This window comes from Drosophila innubila (genome assembly GCF_004354385.1).
Source record: "Drosophila innubila isolate TH190305 chromosome 2L unlocalized genomic scaffold, UK_Dinn_1.0 4_B_2L, whole genome shotgun sequence".
Classification (NCBI taxonomy): domain Eukaryota; kingdom Metazoa; phylum Arthropoda; class Insecta; order Diptera; family Drosophilidae; genus Drosophila; species Drosophila innubila.
Genome location: NW_022995372.1, coordinates 26935215 through 26957954, shown reverse-complemented (window position 1 = coordinate 26957954; position 22740 = coordinate 26935215). Strand labels below are relative to the sequence as shown.

Here is a 22740-nt window from a genome sequence, read left to right as displayed (position 1 = left end):
ACTGCATCTCACGACGACAATGCTCGGCACGTGCAATCTCCGCTGCCAACCAGGAGGGCAGCTCCGGCAACAGCCAGGTAAGAGCCTGACGCAGTCCCAGCATGATGTGCTGCGTATAATCATTGTCAAAAAAGTAAGAACGATTTAGTCGAGAGAATAAGAGAGTACTACCCTGTACTTTGTAGCGTCAGTGTTAAATTGATATGTTCAATTTATTCTTAAGCAACTTCTGTGTATATTTCTGGGACCGTAACGATTATGACTTTTGTATAAAAAATTAGGAAATCGAATTATTAGTTGATATTATAACAGAAATACTTTTTAATTATTAAAATTAACGTAAAAAACAAAAATAAGAAATAAATTGTATATTTTAATTTTACAAAAAAACCTCTAAACGGTAAAGTCTAGTGACAAGCAATTTCTGAGCCCAAAATTTCTGATGTCCAATTTTGTGACAAGACAGCTTAATCTAAAAATTTTAAATAAAAATATAAAGTAATATAAAAAAAGCGAAAATTGTCATTGTGCACTGTGAGTAAAAGTGATCTTCTTTGTACATAAAAATAACTTTTTTGCGCAGTGCGAATGCAATTTTCGTTTTTTCATAATTATATTTTATTTCTAGATAAACTTAATTTTGTTCGTCACAAAATGAATATCAAGTCTCTTCGTCACTAGACTTTAATTACGATATCTAGTAAAACAAAAAGTTTTTCATACTAGGACTTAATATTGGACCGATCGGTCCTATGACAACTATATGATATAGTGGTCCGATTTAAACTAACTTTGGTCAGGATATATAAAACCAAGTTAAATGCATATTGTATCAGTTTGGTTGAGATATCTCATACAAAAAAATTTTTCGTACTAAAACGTGATTTTCGACCGATAGAAAAATGTATTTATTCACTTAACAGGTAATATCTTCCGAACCCCTCAACCAAAATTTATGTTTGATATACCAAAACGAAATTGTACGTATTACAACATATTAAATTTAACAGAAATCGTTAGAGCCGTTTTATCAGAAATCATAAAATGTAACTAAAAACTTTATTTCACCTGTAAAATGTTACCTGAGTACTTTAGAAAAAAAAATTACGCCTAAAGCCCTCAAACACACCTTTCTAATGATATATAGAACATATCTGTAGCTTCTATGGTTTGGAAACTGTTGAGGTTTCAATTTTAGCAGGATTTAGCGTTTTCCCGCTAAGCTGGCGGAAGTGAAAAGTCATAGAACAAACATTTCTAAATTTTCGAAAAGAATCAATCCCCATCATTACATTTAAGCTTCTTTAGCGCTTTGATGCAAACAGACAAACAGACAAACAAACTGACTTTTCATTTCATTTTGAAGTCCACTAAAATTTTCAAATTTATTTATCTTTTGAACCAGTTATCAGTTTGGGTGATTGAGGTATCAATCGACGCGTATTTTAAGTAGAATTTTAAAAAATAAAGAAAATCCCCATCATTACATTTAAGCTTCTTTGGCGCTTTGATGCAAACAGACAAACAGACAAACAAACTGACTTTTCATTTCATTTTGAAGTCCACTAAAATTTTCAAATTTATTTATCTTTTGAACCAGTTATCAGTTTGGGTGATTGAGGTATCAATCGACGCGTATTTTAAGTAAAATTTTTAAAAAATAAAAAAAAAATAAAAAATTTTACCAAAAGACCTAACAGCCCTATTAGCTGCAATCATTTAAATTTTTCCCTCCTACTTACATCCCCGTATCTCACGACCCAGGCTGGTTTGAAAAAGTTTGAGTATGCCATTTTGTAAGTTAAAACTAAACCTTTCGATCGGTATATAACTCGATCTGATCGGACAGTCGTAGCAAATTTTCCAACTTAGCTGTATATATAGTTAGTCGCCTTTCGCACCCTTCGAGATGCTTTCGTCACTAACGCGAACTGCCGTCCGCAGTGATTTTTATGAATAAATTTTAAACCATATGTTATATTTTCAATTTTTATTTTATAAGTTAAAAATTAGTCGGAAAGGCTATAGTTGAGATCTCGACCAGAGAATACTATCTATACCAGAAATTACTATCTAACGAAAATTACATACTTTTGAGTGCTTGTATTGCCTTCATTATTAATAGCTTTAGTTAGCTATTACTGCCGTTCTACTTGTCTGATCTTGCTGTGGTTAAGTGGGATGATAGATAATATAAATAGATAACGTAAATGATCATAAAAACCGAATTATCTAAAAACTGTGCGTGTGGTGCTTTTTCTCGAATTGCAGGGGGCGGGGTGGTGTCAAAAATTTAAAGCAAACTTGACCTGCGTGGGATCTATAGAAATCTGTGTGCCAAATTTGGTTGCTCTATCTTAAATAGTCTCTGAGGTCTAGGGGCTTACACGGACGGACAGACAGACATGGCTATATCGATTCAGGTGTTGGATGCTGATCAGAACTCCCTTCTTCTGTACATACATTCCAACGAACACAATATACACTTTAACTTATTTTTTTAAGTAATGGGTTTAATAAGAATTATTTGTCAAGTTTTTTAATCAAGGTTAAACTAAAATTTTGATTTTTAAATTAAAAATTTAAAATAAAAGTTTTTTTTTGAATAGGTCGTACAAAAATATATTATGTGTATTTTTCCCCTCTCTTCTGGAGGCTTTTTGGACTTTAATTTGTTCAAACTATATTATTTGCGTTTCCTGGTTTTCTTACAAGAAGCCTCAATTTCTACAGCTTCATTAACTTGAATGTTATTTGAATTTGAGCTCAACCTTCTCAAGTATAAATAATTATTTGTAAGACCTTTTATTTTTAACATTAGTTATGCAATCATAGAACAGTTTAATGGAAAAACGAAGAATATTCTATCCGTTGTTAATTGTCGTAGTTGACCCAAAATCAGGTCGAAGCCCGCATTACAAGAGTACATATAAATAATTGTTTATACGATAATGTCAACGATCCGCTTCTTGTCTGTTTAATGCATTGCCCAAAACTATCAAACCCTTTCTTTTTATTTTTTATTGAGCGCGGGTTGGCATTCAAGTTGAATGTACTTCCGAGTCAACTTACCTCTAGTGTGACAATCAATATTATGGTCTGTGCGGTGGTCAGGCCAGGCCACAGCCGGGACACCTGGCCGGACAAACCAATCAGTGCACAGTTAACAATAACCGCGGCTAGAGACAAAATGCTGAGTGCATTCTGCCAGGTGCCAATGTTAGCCACACGCTGTCCAAACGGACGCTGATGCACATGAGCCAACTTGAAGGCATCCGAGCGTATTTCCATCAGGTTGTTTATCAAAGCACAGATACCAGCCAAGGAAGGCAGCCGAAAAGAGTACGACATAACCCATCTGAACAAGCATCTCAAGTGATCCGAGAAAGTACCGTCGTACTAAAAAACACAAGTCGAATAACTAACTTAATCAAATTAACATTAGAATCTAATACTTTGTACAAAGAGCTCTCAATCTCAGCCTGTCAATATTGCGTTTACTTGAAGCCTGCTGTTGCTGCTCCTGTTTTACCGGCGGCAGCTGCCTCGCCTTTAGTTTCTCTTCGGCGGTTGCAAGTTCCTCGGCAAGACTGCGATTAACGTTCTGTGTGGGACTTAAGGCACCCACATATTAAACTCAGCTTAGCCAACTTCCATTGCTCAGGAAATAAGGAATGGCCGATTCTCGTAAATTGCCAATAATTTGGCGAGAGATAAGCAGACCAGCAGTTGCTAAGAAAACAATTAAATGTATAAAAGTATACTATAAGTATAATTATAATTTAAAATACCTCCTTCAGCTTTTCCTCATCGCGCAGATAAAATGCGATGTAGAATAGGGACAGAAATGAATTGACAAATTGAAAGAGCGCCACCTTGGCTATCAAATGATTCTCGTACTTCGATTGAAGGCGATAATTCTCTATAAAAGATATTGATAAGAAAATACATGCGCCTGTATTCGGTGGAATGCTTACCGCGATCGTTGAGCCACACGGCCAGCTTAAAGTAGGCCTCATCCATCAGGGTAATGGCACCAGCCAGCAAAACCTTCAGTATCACACTGAGACAGCACAGGACACTCTCCTCCGGCAGCTTGGGTCCCACCAATCCTAATGGATGAACAAACAAAAGTAATAAATGCAGATTTGAATGGAATTAGCTAGCATTTATTAACATCAATAAACAATTTTACAAGTTGTCCAACTCATTTTTTTTTTTTGATTTGGTGTTAATTTTCCTCGCTCAGTAAGTTAATTAATACTCATTTTGCTGTTCACGCACTTCATTTGGCTTATTGGCTGTGTTTACGAGCTTCATTCGGTGGCATTAAGATATATCCGTTGTTGTGGCAGGAAACTCATATTGAATTAAGTTTTGTGTACAATTGAGCAACGATTGTGATTTCAGGAAAAATTGCCCCAGGGTAAATTCAGGACAATTAAGTGGCACTTTAAGTGCTTTCACTAGGAATTTAAACATCAATATGAGACTATGATATACCCTGTTCGATCCTGCATGGGGTAGCATATTACACTATTGCTCTTACAACGAGTAGACTTTTTGTCTGACATACTGATGAGTATTCATTAAATAAAAACACTGCATACCAACAGGCGCCCATTGTGGCACACGAGAACAATGGCAATTTTGCGCTTTTTAAACTATATGAGCTTGCATGTGAATGAGAGAGGTGGGGTGTATGTGTGTGGGCGTCTCTTTTGTTTTGTTGCATAATTTTCAACTTAATTAGCAGCCGCCTGGGCCAAGGTAGTTGGTCATAATTTACACAGAACAGGACAGAACAAAGGACAGTCACATAATGAATGCATACAGCTGCAATATGCGAACCGCATTTTAATCATGGGAACTATGTAAAAATTTATCGTTTGATAATGTGAATACGCATTACTTAACCTACAGACTACAACCTGCATCTGTAAGCCTTTAAGCTGACTGTAAAAGTTAACCATTTAAGCCTCCGACCTCTTTCTATCGGTCCATTAAACTCAACCAGCGATGTGCTTAAAGTGAAACCCCATTATTCTGTTAGCTGCCACTTGACCACACACCTACAGGTATTTAGGTCTTTTACAACACTGACCAGCATACAACTTAAGCTTGTCAAGCACTTTATATCCCTTCTTCTGCTCCTGTCGTGCATCATTACAGCTGCTTTTAAGCGCTTTCGCAGCTGCTATGAAAACCGAAAATGCCACTGTCCAGATTCCAGTTTAAGGCAAGGAACATGCATAAACTGTAACAACAAAGTACGTCAAACTAACATGGCAGCAACAGCTACACCAACAACAACCACAACTACAACATGTCAATTGTCAGGTCAGCTTGTGGTTATTCCAAGTTGGGCGAGTCACTTTCAGTTGAGTCTGTTATGGTAAACCAGTCAAGTAAATGTCCAATAAGTGGGAGCTCTTAATGCAACACTATTATTATAATTCCTAATCTTTTTTAATAACATTGCAATAAATTTAAATTCGAATACAAATATCATTTATATAAAGAATTCTCTATTCTAACTTACAGATTGCAAAATATGCTGCTTTTTATATATATCTATATTGTTCCTATGGGCGCAATACGATATAGTGGTCCGATTCGAACCAACTAAAACTAAGTTTAATGCATATTCTATTAGTTTGGTTACGATATCTCATAAAACAAAAAAGTTTTCATACTAAGACTTGATTTACGCCCGATCGGTCCTATGACAGCTACATGATATAGTGGTCCGATTTGAACCAACTTTGGAGCCGAGTCGATATATTAATGTCCGTCTGTTCGCCCGTCCATCTGTCTGTATGAACACCGAGATCTCAGAGACTATAAGAGCTAGGACACCAAACTTGGTATGTAGGTTCCTCTGTACTGCAAGCAGATCAAGTTTGTTTCAGAATTCGGCCACGCCTCCTATACCGCATAAAAATCAACATAGGACATTTCATATCCACATTATCTCAGAGACTATAAAGGCTAGAGACACCAGACTTGGTATGTAGGTTCCGCTATAATATACTGCAGTCAGATCAAGTTTGTTTCTTTTTTTGATCGGACCTCTATATCATATAGCTCCCATAGGACCGATCGGTCGAAAATCAAGCATTAGTTGAGATATCTTAACCAAACTGATAGAGTATGCATATAAGTTAGCGAAAATCAAAAGGGGACTAGGACTTGATTTTAGAACTTTAGTTTTTGATAAAACATCGTATATTACGAATAAGAGGTACCATTTTTTTTTTTTTTAAATCGATGCACCCTAGTGTGCATATTCTAATTCGAAAATAATTTCATATTTACTGTGAAAGGTAGTATAAATGCAATTTGACATATTTATCTGCTGGAGATGTATTTTTAACCCAATATTCCATATTTATGTAGCCCGTTGTCTAAAATTACACGAATGTTATCGGCTTAAAATATATAAAAATTCTTATGATATTTTGTAATAATTTCATTAAACTCAATAAGCAATTGAATTTTGGATCATGGCCATTATATTAGTAGCAATAAGCTTCACTCAATACATGTCACTTACATTTCAATTTTACTAACAATAATTATTACAATTACAACTCAACTTAACACCAGAAATGTCGTTCTCAAACTACAATTTATACAAATAATATTATTAAAATATTATGAGTAGTTAATATATATTAATATACATCACATTTTATTTGACTAACTCAACTGTGGTTACTAAAGAACAAACCATAATTGTTTCATTGCCAGAAATAGCGCCTAAAGCAAACCCTAAGAAAGAGGACAATTAAACGATTACCAATTTGTTGACATTATCTTTTGTTATAGCTGTTGCTATTGATGTTGTTTCATTCACTTCTGTTGCTATTCTTAGCATTCAATTATGCGTACAATTTGCCAACGTCAAGCAAAGCGGCTTACAAGTTTGTCAATGTCCCTTTTGGTTCCTGTATCGCTTATCTTTATCTTTACTTCATTATCTCTTCTTTGTCTTTACTCTCTGTATCATCAGGCGACATTCTTTTTCGCCATTGGAGCATTTTAATTTATTTCAATTGACAAGTCTTTGAATGTGTGAGTCTGTGTGTATGTATAAGGCTGTGTATGTGGATGTGTGTCCTTTAAAAATTCGTATGCAAATTGATGGCCAAAAGGCATTGAAAATCTCCTACGACTTCTCCGAGTGAAGTTTTAATTAAAACTTGCCTGGCAAGCCCATGCCCATTTTACATTTAAAATTTCATCAGATAAAAATCTTAATAGTTGAATAATATTTATATGAAAACTTGAAGGCAAGTACCAATAAATTTATTCAAAATCTGTTAAACTTAGTCATTTACATATTTAAGAAGTTTTTTGAGAGTCAAATTTGTAAATCTTCAAATTCCAAATGAAATAATAAAGGAGCTAAGAATGATGCTTCTTGTAATTGTATTGGTTTAAAAAAATACGACTTTTTTATTTTTAAAAATTTTAAATTAATAATAATTAAATTTGTATGTGATATTTACGGAATATCACATAATTGGTAGTTTTAACTTTTTTATTTGAATATAAAAGTTACTAAGAAATAAAACTTTGATGTTGTTTATATTTCTGGTGCAAATAAAGTAAACATTTTGTTAATTAACTGATATCTTCGGTTCCTGATGAAAACATTAAAGAAAATCAAAATTTTTATTAAATTGCAAAAATTTAAACATTGAAAACAACTAATAACCAAAATTTTGACATATTTAAGAATCCACTTACCAATATAACTAAGTCAGCCGTATACAGTACGAGTATATTACTATACTATATTTTGTCACAGTCTCAGTAATTCTACATTTACTATCGACTTTTTTCGGTACAATTTCGAGACGGTATAACACGAAACTCGATCCGAAATATTAAAATTTACGAGTTGTTAAGATACCCTTAATGGTTATGTTAATGGTCTTGTGAGCGTAGGGTGACATGATATCAAGTCATAGGTGTCAAGAGCAAATTGAGTGACGAGTATACTACATAATAATAAGTAATAATAATGAAGGTAAATAAATATAAGAACCTTGTGCAAATTATACATGCATTGAGCAATTCCTTTATCGGGTATGTTATGGTGATCCAGCCAATCCTGTGGAAAAGAACAACATACAAAACGAAAAAAGAAACGAATAATTCAATGAGGCGTGATGAATGATAAATAACGTTTTTCAATTTTTGTTTTTTTTCTATTGTGATTGATAAATAACGTTTTTCAATTTTTGTTTTTCTATTTGTTTATTGATAAAAAAACAGAAGTGACAAAAAAATATGCGCATAAAAGTCAATGCAGCAGGAAGCAAACGGAAGCCAGAAAATGAGCGTGAACGAGTGTGATTGCTAGGTGTGCGAGTGTGTGCCTATTAATGTGTGCATGGAAATGTGCAAATGTATGTGTGCCTCTGCGTGTGCTCGTAAAAGCGTGAACAGCAACAACAACAAGCGCGCTCATGAAATGCCAAAGGAATCCGCTAAACAAATTGATAAACACGGCTCACACACACACACGCAATCGCACACACATGAAGGCAACACAATCAAGAGACACACGCTAACATCCGCGACCTTATAAACAGACAATTACAATTCACACAGGCAAGGGGACAGGGCTGCCATCAAACGTAAAACAATATTAATTATACGCACTGTGTGACAACCGAGCAAAATTGCCTGAAAAAAAATTGGAAATACCCTTGCAAAAAAATCAAAAGTCACGAGTATGTTATTTACTTTTTAACTATATATTATTATTTTGAGCGTTAATTTAAAATTACATCTGACTTCTCACTTACCATTTATCTAACTAAAAATAAATTTAAATAAATTAAAAAACTGCAATTCTTTTTCCTTTTTTTTAGTTTTTAAAAAAAGAGAATACTATCCCCACTTCATTAATTACTAAAACAATTTACAATTATCAATTATAATTATATAAAAATAAAATTCAAAATGACATTTTTATTTAATAATCACACCCATACGTTAAACGACTTGTCTTCTCCTATTTGTCCAGCTATTTCCCGAATTATAACATCTTCTTATCAATGCAGCTATTAAATGTGCTATTTTCATTTAGAATTCAAAATAAAGAAAAAAAATTTATTCTGAACATTAAAATTTTATCACAGAAAAAGATAAAATATTGTTTAAATTTAAAAAAACCACAGTAGATCTCTGATCGTGTGGATCGGATTTTTCTATGGAATACTTTTATTAGTAGAGAAGTGGAGAAAGTGATAGGTCTATGTTGATGCTGCTAATTACTTAAGATAAAAAATTTAACTTTGTTTGCAAAAGTATTGTTACTTCGGCGGTCCGAAATATACACAATTGTCACTGTTATTTATACATAACATTCACCCACCTGGAAACGCAGCATGAGAAACATTACGGCAAAGACCAGGCAAAGGCAGAGTCCAATCACAGGAAAGCTGACCAAATAGCGAAAGGCGCGACGTTGCCAGGCAGGCGCCTCCTTCGGCTCCAGTCGACCCGTCACATTGTTCTCCTCCAAGGGACCCTATCAAATATAAAAGAAGACTAGGTCAAATCAAGAAAACTTGCAAATAAAAATTTATTCACCTTGTAGAGCGGCCGAGGCGGTTCGAGTAGCTCGGGGGGCGTTGACAACGTGCCCCATCGAAAGGCCAACTCCACGGAGTATCGTTTCCAGGCCTCCAGATACAACGATGCCCAGGCTACATTGAAGAGTGAGAAGAGCACATGGCCCATATCCTGTGCAGTTTGACCTTTGCCCCACAGTATGCAGTAGAGTATGGTGCCAAAAACAGCGGGCACACCCAGAGCACATGTGTAGTGTCCCAACCAGGCAAAGTAAAGTGCCACCTTCACACCAAAATAAGCGGCAATGTCATCCAAGGGTTGCGGGGCAAAGATCTGCTTCACCCAATGTGTCTGGAGCTGTGTCAGGGAGCAGGACTCGTGCAGTGGAAAGACCTGTGTGATCAGTCCCGACTCCTGCCAAGCGGCAACAATGCTTTGACCTTCAGCCACTGAAGCGCGACCTTGCAACGCATCGATATCACTGCAACCGGCGCGCAGTCCTTGCAGCACCTGCAACACAAGCCACTGACGCTCCTGCGATGTGAACAATGCCGTGCTTCCCACATCTCCCCTCAGCTGTTGAAAGCAGTGACTCTCGCGGGTTGTAAATTCACGCAATGCGCCTCCCAAGTCCGGACGTAAACGTTTCGGCAGACGTGCCTCCTCCGCCGCCCTGAAAAGGCTGCAGCAAATATTTACCATAAATATAAGTTGACGAAAATAACAATAATGTTTTGAATGGAATCTTCCAATTACACACATTTTAAAATAATAAAATTAAGATTTTTGTACCTAATGCAATAATTTTAAAGTCTATATTTGTTGTACCATTCAGGAATATTCTGTTGATGCTGATCAAGAAAATGTATACTTTATAGGGTCGGAAAGACTTCTTCTCTCTGTTGAACACACTTCAACGAATATACCCTTTTACTTGTTCTTTAAGTAACGGATTTTATACAAAACTATTTCAGCAGATCAGTCCTATACAAATTTTATATCATTAAGCATTGATTTGTGTCGTTCCAAAATACGAACTGAGTGAATCTGAAAAATAAACCTTCACTAAGTTGCAAAATAATGCCTTAAAGGATGTAATAGCTGCTCTTATTCAACGCAATTTCAGATACATTAATTTACTCAGAGAATGAGAGTAAAAACCCGCCGAGTTTTTTATTGTGATACAAAAGTAAAGAAGCTTAGCAAATATACTTACATATTAACAGGTGCGCTCACATAAAAGGCATTTCGTCTGGAGCTCTCGTGTGCCTTTACCTGGACTAGGAGCCCCAGTCCAGCTGGCGGCTGGGAGCGGATGCGGGCGAGTAGCCAGCGCAGTGCCTCATCCGGTGCATCCTCGGGAAATTCGATAACCACGTCGCATTGTGTGGGTATTTTGTTCAGCCAAAGGCGACGCGGCGTCATCAAATGTCCAGCGTAGGGCACTTTGCGGCGTAGTTGGCGGGAAGCTGAAACCAGGCGGAAGGGAAAATGAAAATTAATTGGTTCCTACAAAATCAGGGAAAAGCTAGTCGGCATGAAAAATAAACCTCAACCTCAAACAATGAAGTATATTTAGACCCCGTACTTAAAAAAAAGTACAGGGGTCTATTAAATTTGTTTTAAAGAATATGTGCGTAACAGACAGAAGGAGGCGTGGCAGACCCTATAAATTATATATATTCTTGATCAGCATCAATAGCCGAGTCAATATAGCAATGTCCGTCTGTCTGTCAGTCTGATTGTCTGTCTGTCTGTCTGTATGAACACCTAGATCTCAGAGACTATAAGAATTAGAGACACCAAACTTGGTTTGTAGGTTCATCTATATTGCAGATCAAGTTTGCTTCTTTTTTCGATGGGACCACTATATCATATAGCTGTCATAGGACCGATTAGGCGAAAATGAAGTCTTAGTATGAAAAACTTTTTGTTTTTTGAGATATCATAACCAAACTTATAGAATATGCATTTAAGTTAGTCTTATATATCCTGACCAAAGTTGGTCCAAATCGGACGCCTATATAATATAGCTGTCATACGACCGATCGGGCGAAAATCAAGTCTTAGTATGAAAACTTTTGTTTTATAAGATATCGTGAACAAACTGACAGAATATACTTTTAAGTTGGTTTTATATATCCCTACCAGTTTAAATCGGTTTAATATACCATATAGCTGCCATTGATACAAGTAGTCGAAAATGTAACACAGTGCTCTGCAAGGGCGTCAAGTGAGCAAAATAGTTTTGAATTTTTAGCAGTCTTAGCTTTTCCATAGTAAGTACGGAGTCTCCGACAGTCGAGAATGCTCGACTATAGCTCCGTCCAACTAGTTTTCTTATATTTTTCCTGTAAGCTCTATCCGCCATTTCAGATACGATTTTAGTTTACAGCCGACAGAGCATAAAAAAGCAATGCTTACCCACAAAAGAGCGGAGAAGTATTAAGGAAGGAAAAATGCAGAAACTGCCCTTAATGCAACTACAAACAAAAAAACAAGTCCAAATGTCAAAACTACTCGACCCTGTGCCCAGTGACCATAGGTCTTTTTTTTACTAGTTAACAAAGTGCAAGAACTTGTTTAAGCTTAGAATCAAATAAGAGTGTATTGTATCAAAAGAGACTGAGCAAATGTAAATTTTCTTGATCTGTATATGAAATTTACATAACAACCTTGGCCTTTACTATCTACAAGAACATTGCAGAAAGAAATTCATATTGATCAAAAATTATTGACCTATTAGCGTATACTTTAAAAGATTAATAAAGCGGCTCTGTTACCTGCACTACGCTTATGTTTATTGGGTACAGGGGAGAAAATCAAAAAAAAACCTCTTTACTTTACTTTAGAAAAATTGTAAATGTACGCCTTAAAGCTCTCAAGCATACCTTTCAACGATATAAAGAACATATCTGTAGCTTCTATGGTTTGGAAAATGTTAGCATTTCAATTTTAGCGGGACTTAGCGTTTTCCCCCTAAACTTGCGGCATTCGGTATTATTTTTGGAGTCAGTTTTACACAATAAAAAAATTCATTTTAAATAAATGATTAACTTATATTTTTCAAATCTTTCCTCAAATATTTTGACACTAATAATTTTTGGGTTCCTAGAGATTTGAAAAACATGCCTGTACACAAATCGTAACTCTAAATCATGCACATCCTCTTTTGATATTTTTTATGAACGCTTTTAGGTATTGTGTCAAGTGCCAGGTAAAAGCATCATGACCAAGCTCAAATAAAATAGGGCACAACCTGCACTCTTGTGTCGCCAAATTGTGTGTTGCATAACAAAGGATACGCAAGAAGAAGGTAGGGGTGCATTGAGCAGAAAAACAAGGGAAGAGTAAACAAACAAAAAGGTAAATAACAAACCGCAAAAATTTGCCACAACTTTTAATTAGAAGAGGTGAAAACCAGTGCAAATACCAGAACGCTAAAACAACAACCAGACATTTGAAACATGACTCGCCATCAGAGCCCCTGAATGGGAAAATGTGGAAAATGGTGATAAAAACACAAGGAAATTCACTTAAGTTGACTAATGACAGCACCAAAAAGTCACGACACGCAATAGCAAAAAAAAAAGGTAGAGCCTACACTGATTTCTGTTACGTAATTGCACCATCCAACCAAGCACCACCGATTTTGGCAATGATTTAGTTAGGTAAGGTCGTAATTAATTATATACAAACAACAACAATAGACAACCAGTTGGAGGAAGTCAAGGCCTGTTCCCGGACTGATAACGACAGTCAACTTATGCCAATGTCGACCCTTGTTGCATTCTTCTTATCAAAAGCTTTCAGTCCTCATTACGCTAATGACAGATGCAAGAGGCAAGCTTAAATGTCTAGTTGGTTGGTTGCCTCATTTGGGCCACGGAAACCTTCAAAGAATTTAATGATTTGTTTATATAATAAATTGCAAGATGAGTATGTCATTATTAAGATTGCTGTTATTTATAAGGATGAGTTATGTGGATAATTAAATTTTTGAGTTGACCTACGCTCTTTTTAAATTTCAAAGGCGAAAGGCTTTAAATATATACAATATCAGTTGGAACAAATTTTCACAAATCTCTTACCCAAAATCAACTAGAAAACTAATGTCGGTTTTTCCGATTCAAATAAACATTTTTTTTAATTAAATAATCTTTTTATATTGAACAAAATGACATAAAATACATTTAAAATAAAACAAATGTATAAAAGTCCTTTGTTGAAACTTCCATATATGAAAGTACAGACAACAAATATTCTAGATTGTATAAATAGATTCTATATCATAGGTTATCAAATGGCAAATAATCTGAATAAATACTCAACTTTTGCTCACAAGAAGAAGAAAAACTTTAGTCAAATAACAAATTTTTGTCTCCTAAATCCCTCAATTCCCACTGCATTAAGTGTAGATATTTATTAAACAGAAAGTTAGTTAAATAGATTACAAAGTATAACAAGAATCTACCTATAACATCTATATTTATAAATCACACTAGTAGACTCCTATTGGCCATGCTTTCATGGTGCTATTTTCAGCAAATAAATCACAAAATGAAAAGCTCTGTAATTAATTCCATAAATAAACCATAACCAAAGCAGAGAGAATTTCAGTCCGCACACGGACTACACACAGATTGATGAAAATAAATAAACATTTATGCATGTTTATTAAATGTGTAATTCCGTGATTGTATAAACTTGTTTCAATTTGTTGTTGCAGCTAAAAGGCATTCCACAGAGACAGAGTCGCATAGCAAATGAGTTGAAAATTTGTGTTTCTAACCAGTGGGCAAATTGTTAATGCAAATTCTAGCCAATAAACATTCTTCTGAAGCAGTATGTGAATCGTGGGATTACCATTTTAATATCCTTCTCACATATTGTTGTATCCCATAGGGACCATAGGGATTTCATTGGTGACATGAACCACACGCTTCGCTCATAAAATTCAGCCAAAGAAGGGAACATTCTCAGCCTCCTTTTGCCAGAGAGCATGCATTGTGAATAGTTTAGGCAGCAACTTTTATTATACTTATATACGAAATGTATGTCCTTTGGGAGATTAAAATAGGAATTCAAAAGCAAACTGCTTTATGCTGCTAATGCATATGGTAATCAGTTTAGGGTTAATAAAAGTGGGGTAACTAACTATCACAGTGTAAGATGGTGCCTAAGGAAAATAGTCCTAAAATAAATTGGGAACAAATAATTACATGTTTATCTTACGCTTACGCCTTTACTTTCTCGCGCCTTCAATTTCTTTCAAAAACAATTTAAACAATTATGTTAAGATTGATTTTGGGCAATTGTTCATTTTTATGATATTTACAAAAAATTAAGGCGTTCGCATGTGACAAAAACAGAAGCCGTATTTTAGCGGCAAACAATTCAAACACTGATCTTATCGAAATCTAATAAAGTATTTTACTGCGACTACTTTAAAGTGTTATGTATTAATAATGTTTTCATTTGATTCGTAGGTAATTTGCAGGGTAAAGTTTGTTCATTGTAATTAAATTATTGATAGTGAAAGACAGATTTCGTCAAATAAACTTTATCATAATTTTTAAGTCAACAGCAAAAATATAATTTTTAAGTCAATGCTAGCAAAAATATAGAAAAACTTATTGACAATTTGTGAAAATGTCCATATTCTGTTAGACGTTTTTCGTACTATAACATGGTTTTTGACTGACAGCTATATGGTATAGTGATCAGTTCCAAAAACAAACTAGTCGAAAAGGCGATAGTCGAGATCCCGACCATAGGATATCCTTTACTTATTTCAAGATATATAAAAATACTTGAAACAAATTACTCGTATTACTTTGAAAACATTAATTCGCTATAACTGACATTCTACTTGTTCGATCTTGATGCGATTTAGTGGGATAATAGATAATAATAATAGATAACGTTATTTCTGAGACGTAACGTATTTTCTGAGATCCTTTTGATTATACACACGGATGGACGGTTTTCCGCGGTTAACAGGGGCGGAAGGGGGCGTGTCGAAAATTTAAAATAAACTTGACCGGTCTATAGAAATCTGTGTGCCAAATTTGATATCTCTATCTCTTATAGTCTCTGAGATCTAGACGCTCACACGGTCGGACAGATTGACTTGGCTACATTGACTCGGCTGTTGATGTTGATCAAGAATATATATACTTTCTAGGGTCGGACATGCCTCCTTCTCCCTGTTACATAAATTCCAACGAACACAGTATACCCTTTTACTTATTTTTTAAGTAAAGTTTATAAAACTAAATCTATCTCTTTCAGGTATTCTAAATCCCACAAAAAAAACCTCTACACGAGGTAAAAGTCTAGTGACGAAAGCAATTTCTAGCCCCAAAATTTCTGACATCCAATTTTGTGAAAAACAAAATTCAGTTTAATCTAAAAATTTAAAATAAAAATATAAATTAATAAAAACAAAGCAAAAATTGGCATTGTGCACTGTGAGCAAAAAGGGTAAGCTTCAGATTCAGACCGATTGGCTATATGATATAGTGGTCCGATAAGAACTAACTTCGGTCAGGATTTTTAAAACTGACTTAAATGCATATGCTATCAATTTGTTTAAAATATCTCACTAAACAAACAAATTTTTCATACTAAAACTTAATTTTGACCCGATCGGTTCTATGACAGCTATATGATACAGTGGTCCAATTTCATCCAACTTTGGTCAGGATATTTAAGACTAAGTTAAATGCATATTGTATCAGACAAACAGACAAACAAACTGAGTTTTCATTTCATTTTGAGAAGTCCACTAAAATTTTCAAATTTATTTATCTTTTGAACCAGTTATCGGATTTGGGTGATTGAAGTATCAATCGGCGCGTATTTTTGATAAAAATTTTTAAGCCAATATTAAAACTGAACTTATGCAATTGGCAACAGCTTCAGTTGAGCTGACTGTTTTCATCTCCAAAATGTGTCATCTAATGCGTTCGTCTGTTAAATCAACAGCAGCTGGAACAGTCGACAGTCGGAGAATTAAAATTGGCAAAGACTGTAAGGAAATTGGAATGGAGCGACAGCTGTGAGCTGTGAGACGTTGTCCTGAATAATTAATTAAATCGGCTTAAGTGTGGGCGTTGAAAGCGCACTGAAGCAGAGTGAGACCTCGAGGCTCCGTCAATGTCTCCAGATGAGAAGGGGGAACCGAGGAGACTAATTTGTAAGCGTTGCATAGCCCCGAAAACCACCGCCAACCTAGCAACCCATCTACTGAACCGCACAACTAGCCAACCAAATGACTTACATTTAATCAGTTGCTGCTTAAGCCCGTGTAATTGCGTGAGCTCGTGAGACGATATCATTTCCAACACTCTTGAGACATGCTAGGAACAGTTTATGTTTTAATTAGCCCTCGCTGATGACATTGACGAAAAGAAGAACTCACGAGAAGAAACAGCTCATTAGCTTTCGTGTTCACAACGCAACTTGGCGTAACTGACTTGAACTAAATACCTCTAATTGAAATCAAATGATGTAATTTTAATGATGATAATGTTGATAGTGATGATGACTAACAAGCAGGCCAGCAGCTTAACTAATCACTTAGTCAGGTCAGGTAGCCAGGTAGTTCAATACGAAAATTTAACACTGTAGGTTAGACTCATGTTCCTGAGACAATCATGACAGCGACAAGGAAAGGGTGCTATCAGAATTTTCACTTTCAATAAGTCAGTTAAAGACTCCACTACAGTTGGTACTCCCTACAAAGAGCTTCTGAACAATTACATTCTTCAATAAACTTTCATATTTTTCTATAAACCATTACAAAAAAATTATAATGCACATCTATTTTTCTCGAAAAATATTCTTTTATTTATTTGTTCATGTACTTGCGAATTAAACCCAATTGACTTCTTTCCTACGAATTGTGGTTACATTATTTTGTGCACGTAGTGGCTAACTCGGTTCATCGAACTCATTTTCTTATTATTTAATTGGCGAGCTATGCTGAATTATCTTCGTTTTTTAATTTTTTTATTCACATTTCATAATTTTTCAAAATTTTCATATTGTTTCAGACACCAGAAGTCTTGATTGTTATTTACCGCCCAGACTTTTTCTAATATATATAATGATCTGATATTCTAATTTCGTGTAAATTCACTATAGGTAAGTTCGATGCGAGTGCAGAAACAATTCAGAAGCGCTTAAGTAATCTAATTAAAACTGAACATTGTAATAAACTGGTACTAAGTCTCATAAAGATGTAACTGCCAGAATCAGTAGCATAAGAGCATAAGAGCTTTTCATAAGATACTTAAGTCAGCATTTACACACACTGAAATGATGGTCAACACACGACATTGTCCGTGTGAACTGCTTGTCTATGCTGTCCCAAATGTAATTAATTTATGCTGACCAAACTATTGTCGTTGTTGTTACTCCTACTAGACTGTGTCGCCTTTGCATCCCTTCTTCTATTCTGAAAAGTCGTGAAGTGCAGTCAACGAAAACAACCAACACACATACATCACTGCGAAAAGTTCAGTGCATCAATAAAAGTGCCACACATGCCATTAAAGGAAAATTGTACTGAAGTACCAGGTCTCTAAGCCCGAAGGACTTCTTTTGACTGGACAACAGACATCAATTTGCCAAGCGACTGTATGGCGCCCAAGTTAAAAAATTGAGTGCAATATTAAAAGAAAACACACATGATAAAAGTTAAAAGAATGCCGTGCCGTTTACTCAATACATATTATACTCTTATTAAGCGGTAATCACATTAGTACTACACTCTAGAAGTAAAGGTTTCATTTAATGTTAGGGATTTGCTTCCAGTATTTGTAAAAAAAATTTAAATTGGTTAACAAGTGTGAAGTATTTCAGCAAATTTGATTAATAGCTTTAGATACAAATTGATTATAAAAACTCCTGTCTTTCAATAGTCTTAAAAAAAACTTTTTCATATATTCTTAATTAATTACAGTATTTATTAATTCTGTTAAAGCTGCAGCTAACAATTAAAAATGCTTTATAATTATATAGAAATCTAAAAAGTTTGATAATCAAGTGTGCAAACCAGGGATTAAAACCGAAACGAATATCGGTTTAGGTTACGGTTTCGGTTATTCTCGCATTAAAGTTTTCGGTTAAAGGTTACGCAAAATCTTTTAATGTAGGTTTCGTAACAGTTACCGGTTTTTGGTAAGTTTCGGTTATGAAATACCGTTTCATAAGTTGTACGCATTTACAAACACAAACACGCACTTGTGCACTTTTCAAAGCCCGAACCGATTGAACTGGAGTATCAAAAGCAAAGTTGCGCGTTTTATTTTCGATCAAAGTAACGGTCTGCTTCCTGTTCAGAAGGCTGGTAAAGACATTTAGTTTTTATTAGTTCCTGCCACGCGACGCGCAGAACCGAAATTAACCCTTATAAATGAATCGGTTACTAAACGGTTATTTCGGTTTAAAGAGTTTCGGTTTTTAGGTTTCGGTATGGTGAGAAAAATTTTTTTCGTTTACGTTTTCAGTTACGGTTACAAATTGCAATCGGTTTTTACCGGTTAAGGGTTACGGTTTCGGTTAAGGTTATACTTCTATAAATTATAGATTACTTTGTTTAGATTAGATGCGTAAAGTTAATTAAAATTTAATATTAATTTTAGTTATTATCTTTAATTTCTGAAACTGAAGCTAAATTATTTGTTGTTGTGGAAGAGCTTCTTCCTAAAAACATATATTTTTATGAAAATAATAATTATTCTTCAATAAAGCACAGTGTATTACAGTAGGGGAACTTACAACCAAGAATAGTTAATATTAATCAGAGGTGCCCCAGAAAACGAAACCAACCGAAAATCTCCATACATAATAATAATTGTTTTTATAAAAAAAAAAAAAATTAATAAATTCGACAACTATAGGAAAGTCTCAAGGTTTCATAGTCTATAACTTCCGGCTATTATATTCTTTAATTTTCTTGCCGTTTAACCTTTCACTTTTCTGACATTAATGCGTATCGTATTTTCAACAAAATCTTTTCAATCAATTCAATCAATCAATCAATCTTTGCATACTTTGCCATTTCCTCGCAGTCAACCAGCTGGCAATAATATTTTTTGGCTTAAAATTCCCAAGATCAAAATTGTACCCCCCGCCCTGCCTTGGCTCCATTCCTATCACAGCTTCAGCTCATATTTTATGCAAGGAATTTTCATAGCTACGCTTTTGCACACATTTTTCCACTCTGACAACTAAAACCACTCAGAGTGTCAAAACGGCCAGTAGACAGCTGAGAGAAAGAGAGAAACCCTAGGGAACTGAGGGGAAGAGCTACGATTATCACATGAAAAGATAACGGTGTTGGCGATGTCGATGTCGGCAAATGTATATATATTGATTGCATCTGCATATATACTATAATTAAGTCGCACAATCAAAATTCAAAATGAAACTAGGGAGCCCCGCCTCTTGCTCGCTTCGCTCGCCAACTATCGGCTCGCTTCCCTCACGGCGCTATAGTCGAGCATACTCGACTGTCGGAGACCCGTACTTACTATGGAAAAAGCAAAGACTACTAAGAATTCAAAAATATTTAGCTTGACGATCTTGCAGAGCGCTGTATTACCTTATCGACTACTTGCCCCAATGCCAGCTATATGATATAGAAAGCCAATTTGATCGGTCCTACGACAGCTATATGATATAGTGAACCGATTTGAACCAACTTCTGTAACGATGTATATGACTAACTTAAATGCATATTCCATCAGTTTGTTTACGATATCTCATAAATCACAAAAGTTTTTCTTACTAAAACATGACTTTCGCCCGATCGGTCTTATGACAACTATATGTTATAGTGAACAGATTTAAACCAACTTCTGTAACGATGTATAAGACGAACTTAAATGCATATTCTGTCAGTTTGGTTACGATATCTCATAAAACAAAAAAGTGGTCCGATTCAAACCAACTTTGGTCGGGATATATAAAACCAAGTTCAACGCATATTTTATCAGTTTGGTTGAGATATCTCATTAAACCAAAAAGATTTTCATAATAAAACTAGGAACCTACATACCAACTTTGGTGTCTCTACCTCTAATAGTTTCTAAGATATAGATGTTCATATAGACAGACGGACATTGTTATATCGATTCGGCTATTGATCAAGAATATATATACTTTATAGGGTCTGTCACGCGTCCTTCTGCCTGTTACGCACATATTCTTTAAAACAAACTTAATAGACACCTGTACTTTTTTTAAGTACGGGGTCTAAAATAAAGAAAGACAACAATATTTGAATATTTTCAGACTAAACAAGTGGGAATGGCTATAGTCGATATCTCGACCATAGGATACCCGTTACTTATTTCAATATATATAAAAGTACTTAAAAGAAATTACTACCTTATAAAAACTATTTCATACTTTTAGGTGATTATACTGAAATAATAACTTTATTTATATCTTAGGCTAGCTACTACCCCCGTTCTACTTGTCCGATATTGCTGAGGTTAAATAAGATTATAGGTAATATTAATAGATAACGTTATCTACCATAAAAACTGTATTATCTTAAAAACTGTGGGTGTGGTGGTTTCTCGCGATTTACGGGGCGGAAAGGGGCGTGGCTTAAATTTGAAACAAACTTGATATGCGTGGGGTCTATAGAAATCTATGTGCGAAATTTGTTTACTCCATCTCTAATAGTCTCTGAGATACTTTTGTTTATACAGACGAACTGACGGTTTTTTTAAATTTAAAACAAACTTGTCCTGCGTGGGGTCACTGAGATCTGTCGACTCGGCTGATCAAAAATATATATACTTAATGTGGTCGGAGATGCCTCCTTCTCCCTGTTACATACATTCTTTTGTTTTTTTTTTAAGTAACTGGTATAAAAATTGTCTTTAAATATGATGAAATCAACCACCACATATTCATATCTAGTAGAAAGAATTTGTACATTTATACAAATACTAATCACAAATTAAATAAAAGCCAATATTAATATTAGTTATCGCTACAGTTAACCCGAGTAAGGATAGACACCCTCGAACTCTAAAAAAGATTAATGAGCTGTTGCAATAAGTCCAAGATGCTACGCCCACGGCAACTTTAAGATTGAAGACAAAGGATAGAATAATAGGGTTAAAGACAGAAGATTAGTCGCTTCTTATTTCTTCTTCTCAACGTCACACTGTGGGACATTAGGGCGTAAAAGCAAAAATCATTTTTTCGATAAAAGCGATTGTAATAAAAATCCAACAACAAATCGAAAAGGTTTTTAAAATCAGGTTAAAATTGATGGGCTCTCAAAGTTGACCCATTTTTTGAAAACTCGGATATACAAACTTTAAAACTGTTTTGTAGACAAATTATGCGACCGATCTTTATGTTTTTCGTTTCACATGAAAAGTAGGTTCATTTATCACTGCGGACGGCAAATCGCGCTAGTGACGAAAGCAGCTCGAAGGGTGCGAAAGGCGACTAGCAATATATACAGCTAATTTGGAAAATTAGCTATGACTGTCCGATCAGATCGAGTTGTATACCGGTCGAAAGGTTTAGTCCAAACTTACAAAATGACAGACTAAAACCTTTTCTAATTCACCTGGGTTATGAGATACGGGGGTGTAAGTGGGAGGGGAAAAATTTCAATGATTGCAGCTAATGGGGCTGTTGGGTTTTATATATATAATAATTATAATTTTATATATATAATTATAATATTATATAATTATCGAATTAAAACTACGCGTCGATTGATACCTCGATCACTTAAATCCGACAACTGGTTCAAAAGATAAATAAATTTGAAATTTTTAGTAGACTTCTCAAAATGAAATGAAAAGTCAGTTTGTTTGTTTGTCTGTTTGTATCAAAGCGCTAAAAAAGTTTAGATGTAATGATGGGGATCTATTCCATTTAAAAAATCTAGATTTGTTTGTTTTACGACTTTTTGAAAAAACCGCTAGTTTAGCGGGAAAACGCTAAGTCCCGCTAAAATTGAACAACAATTTCCAAGCCTTAGAAGCTACAGATATGTTCTATATATCATTGGAAAGATGTGTTTGAGGGCTTTTAGGCGTACCTTTAAACTTTTTTTTTCAAGTACTCAGGTAACATTTTACATGTGAAATAAAGTTT

The 22740-nt window shown here is 34.9% G+C and overlaps 1 protein-coding gene across 1 annotated transcript in view; it reads right to left on the bottom strand.

The window, feature by feature from the left end:
* LOC117781281 overlaps positions 1-22740 on the bottom strand; it is a 50181-nt gene that overhangs the window by 5929 nt on the left and 21512 nt on the right. Inside the window, 14 exon segments of the mRNA XM_034618033.1 lie at positions 1-109; positions 3073-3325; positions 3327-3375; positions 3378-3399; positions 3456-3487; positions 3490-3632; positions 3634-3664; positions 3667-3728; positions 3790-3922; positions 3978-4100; positions 4103-4112; positions 9395-9550; positions 9613-10276; positions 10811-11063. Coding sequence (XP_034473924.1) covers positions 1-109; positions 3073-3325; positions 3327-3375; positions 3378-3399; positions 3456-3487; positions 3490-3632; positions 3634-3664; positions 3667-3728; positions 3790-3922; positions 3978-4100; positions 4103-4112; positions 9395-9550; positions 9613-10276; positions 10811-11063 — 2040 coding nt within the window.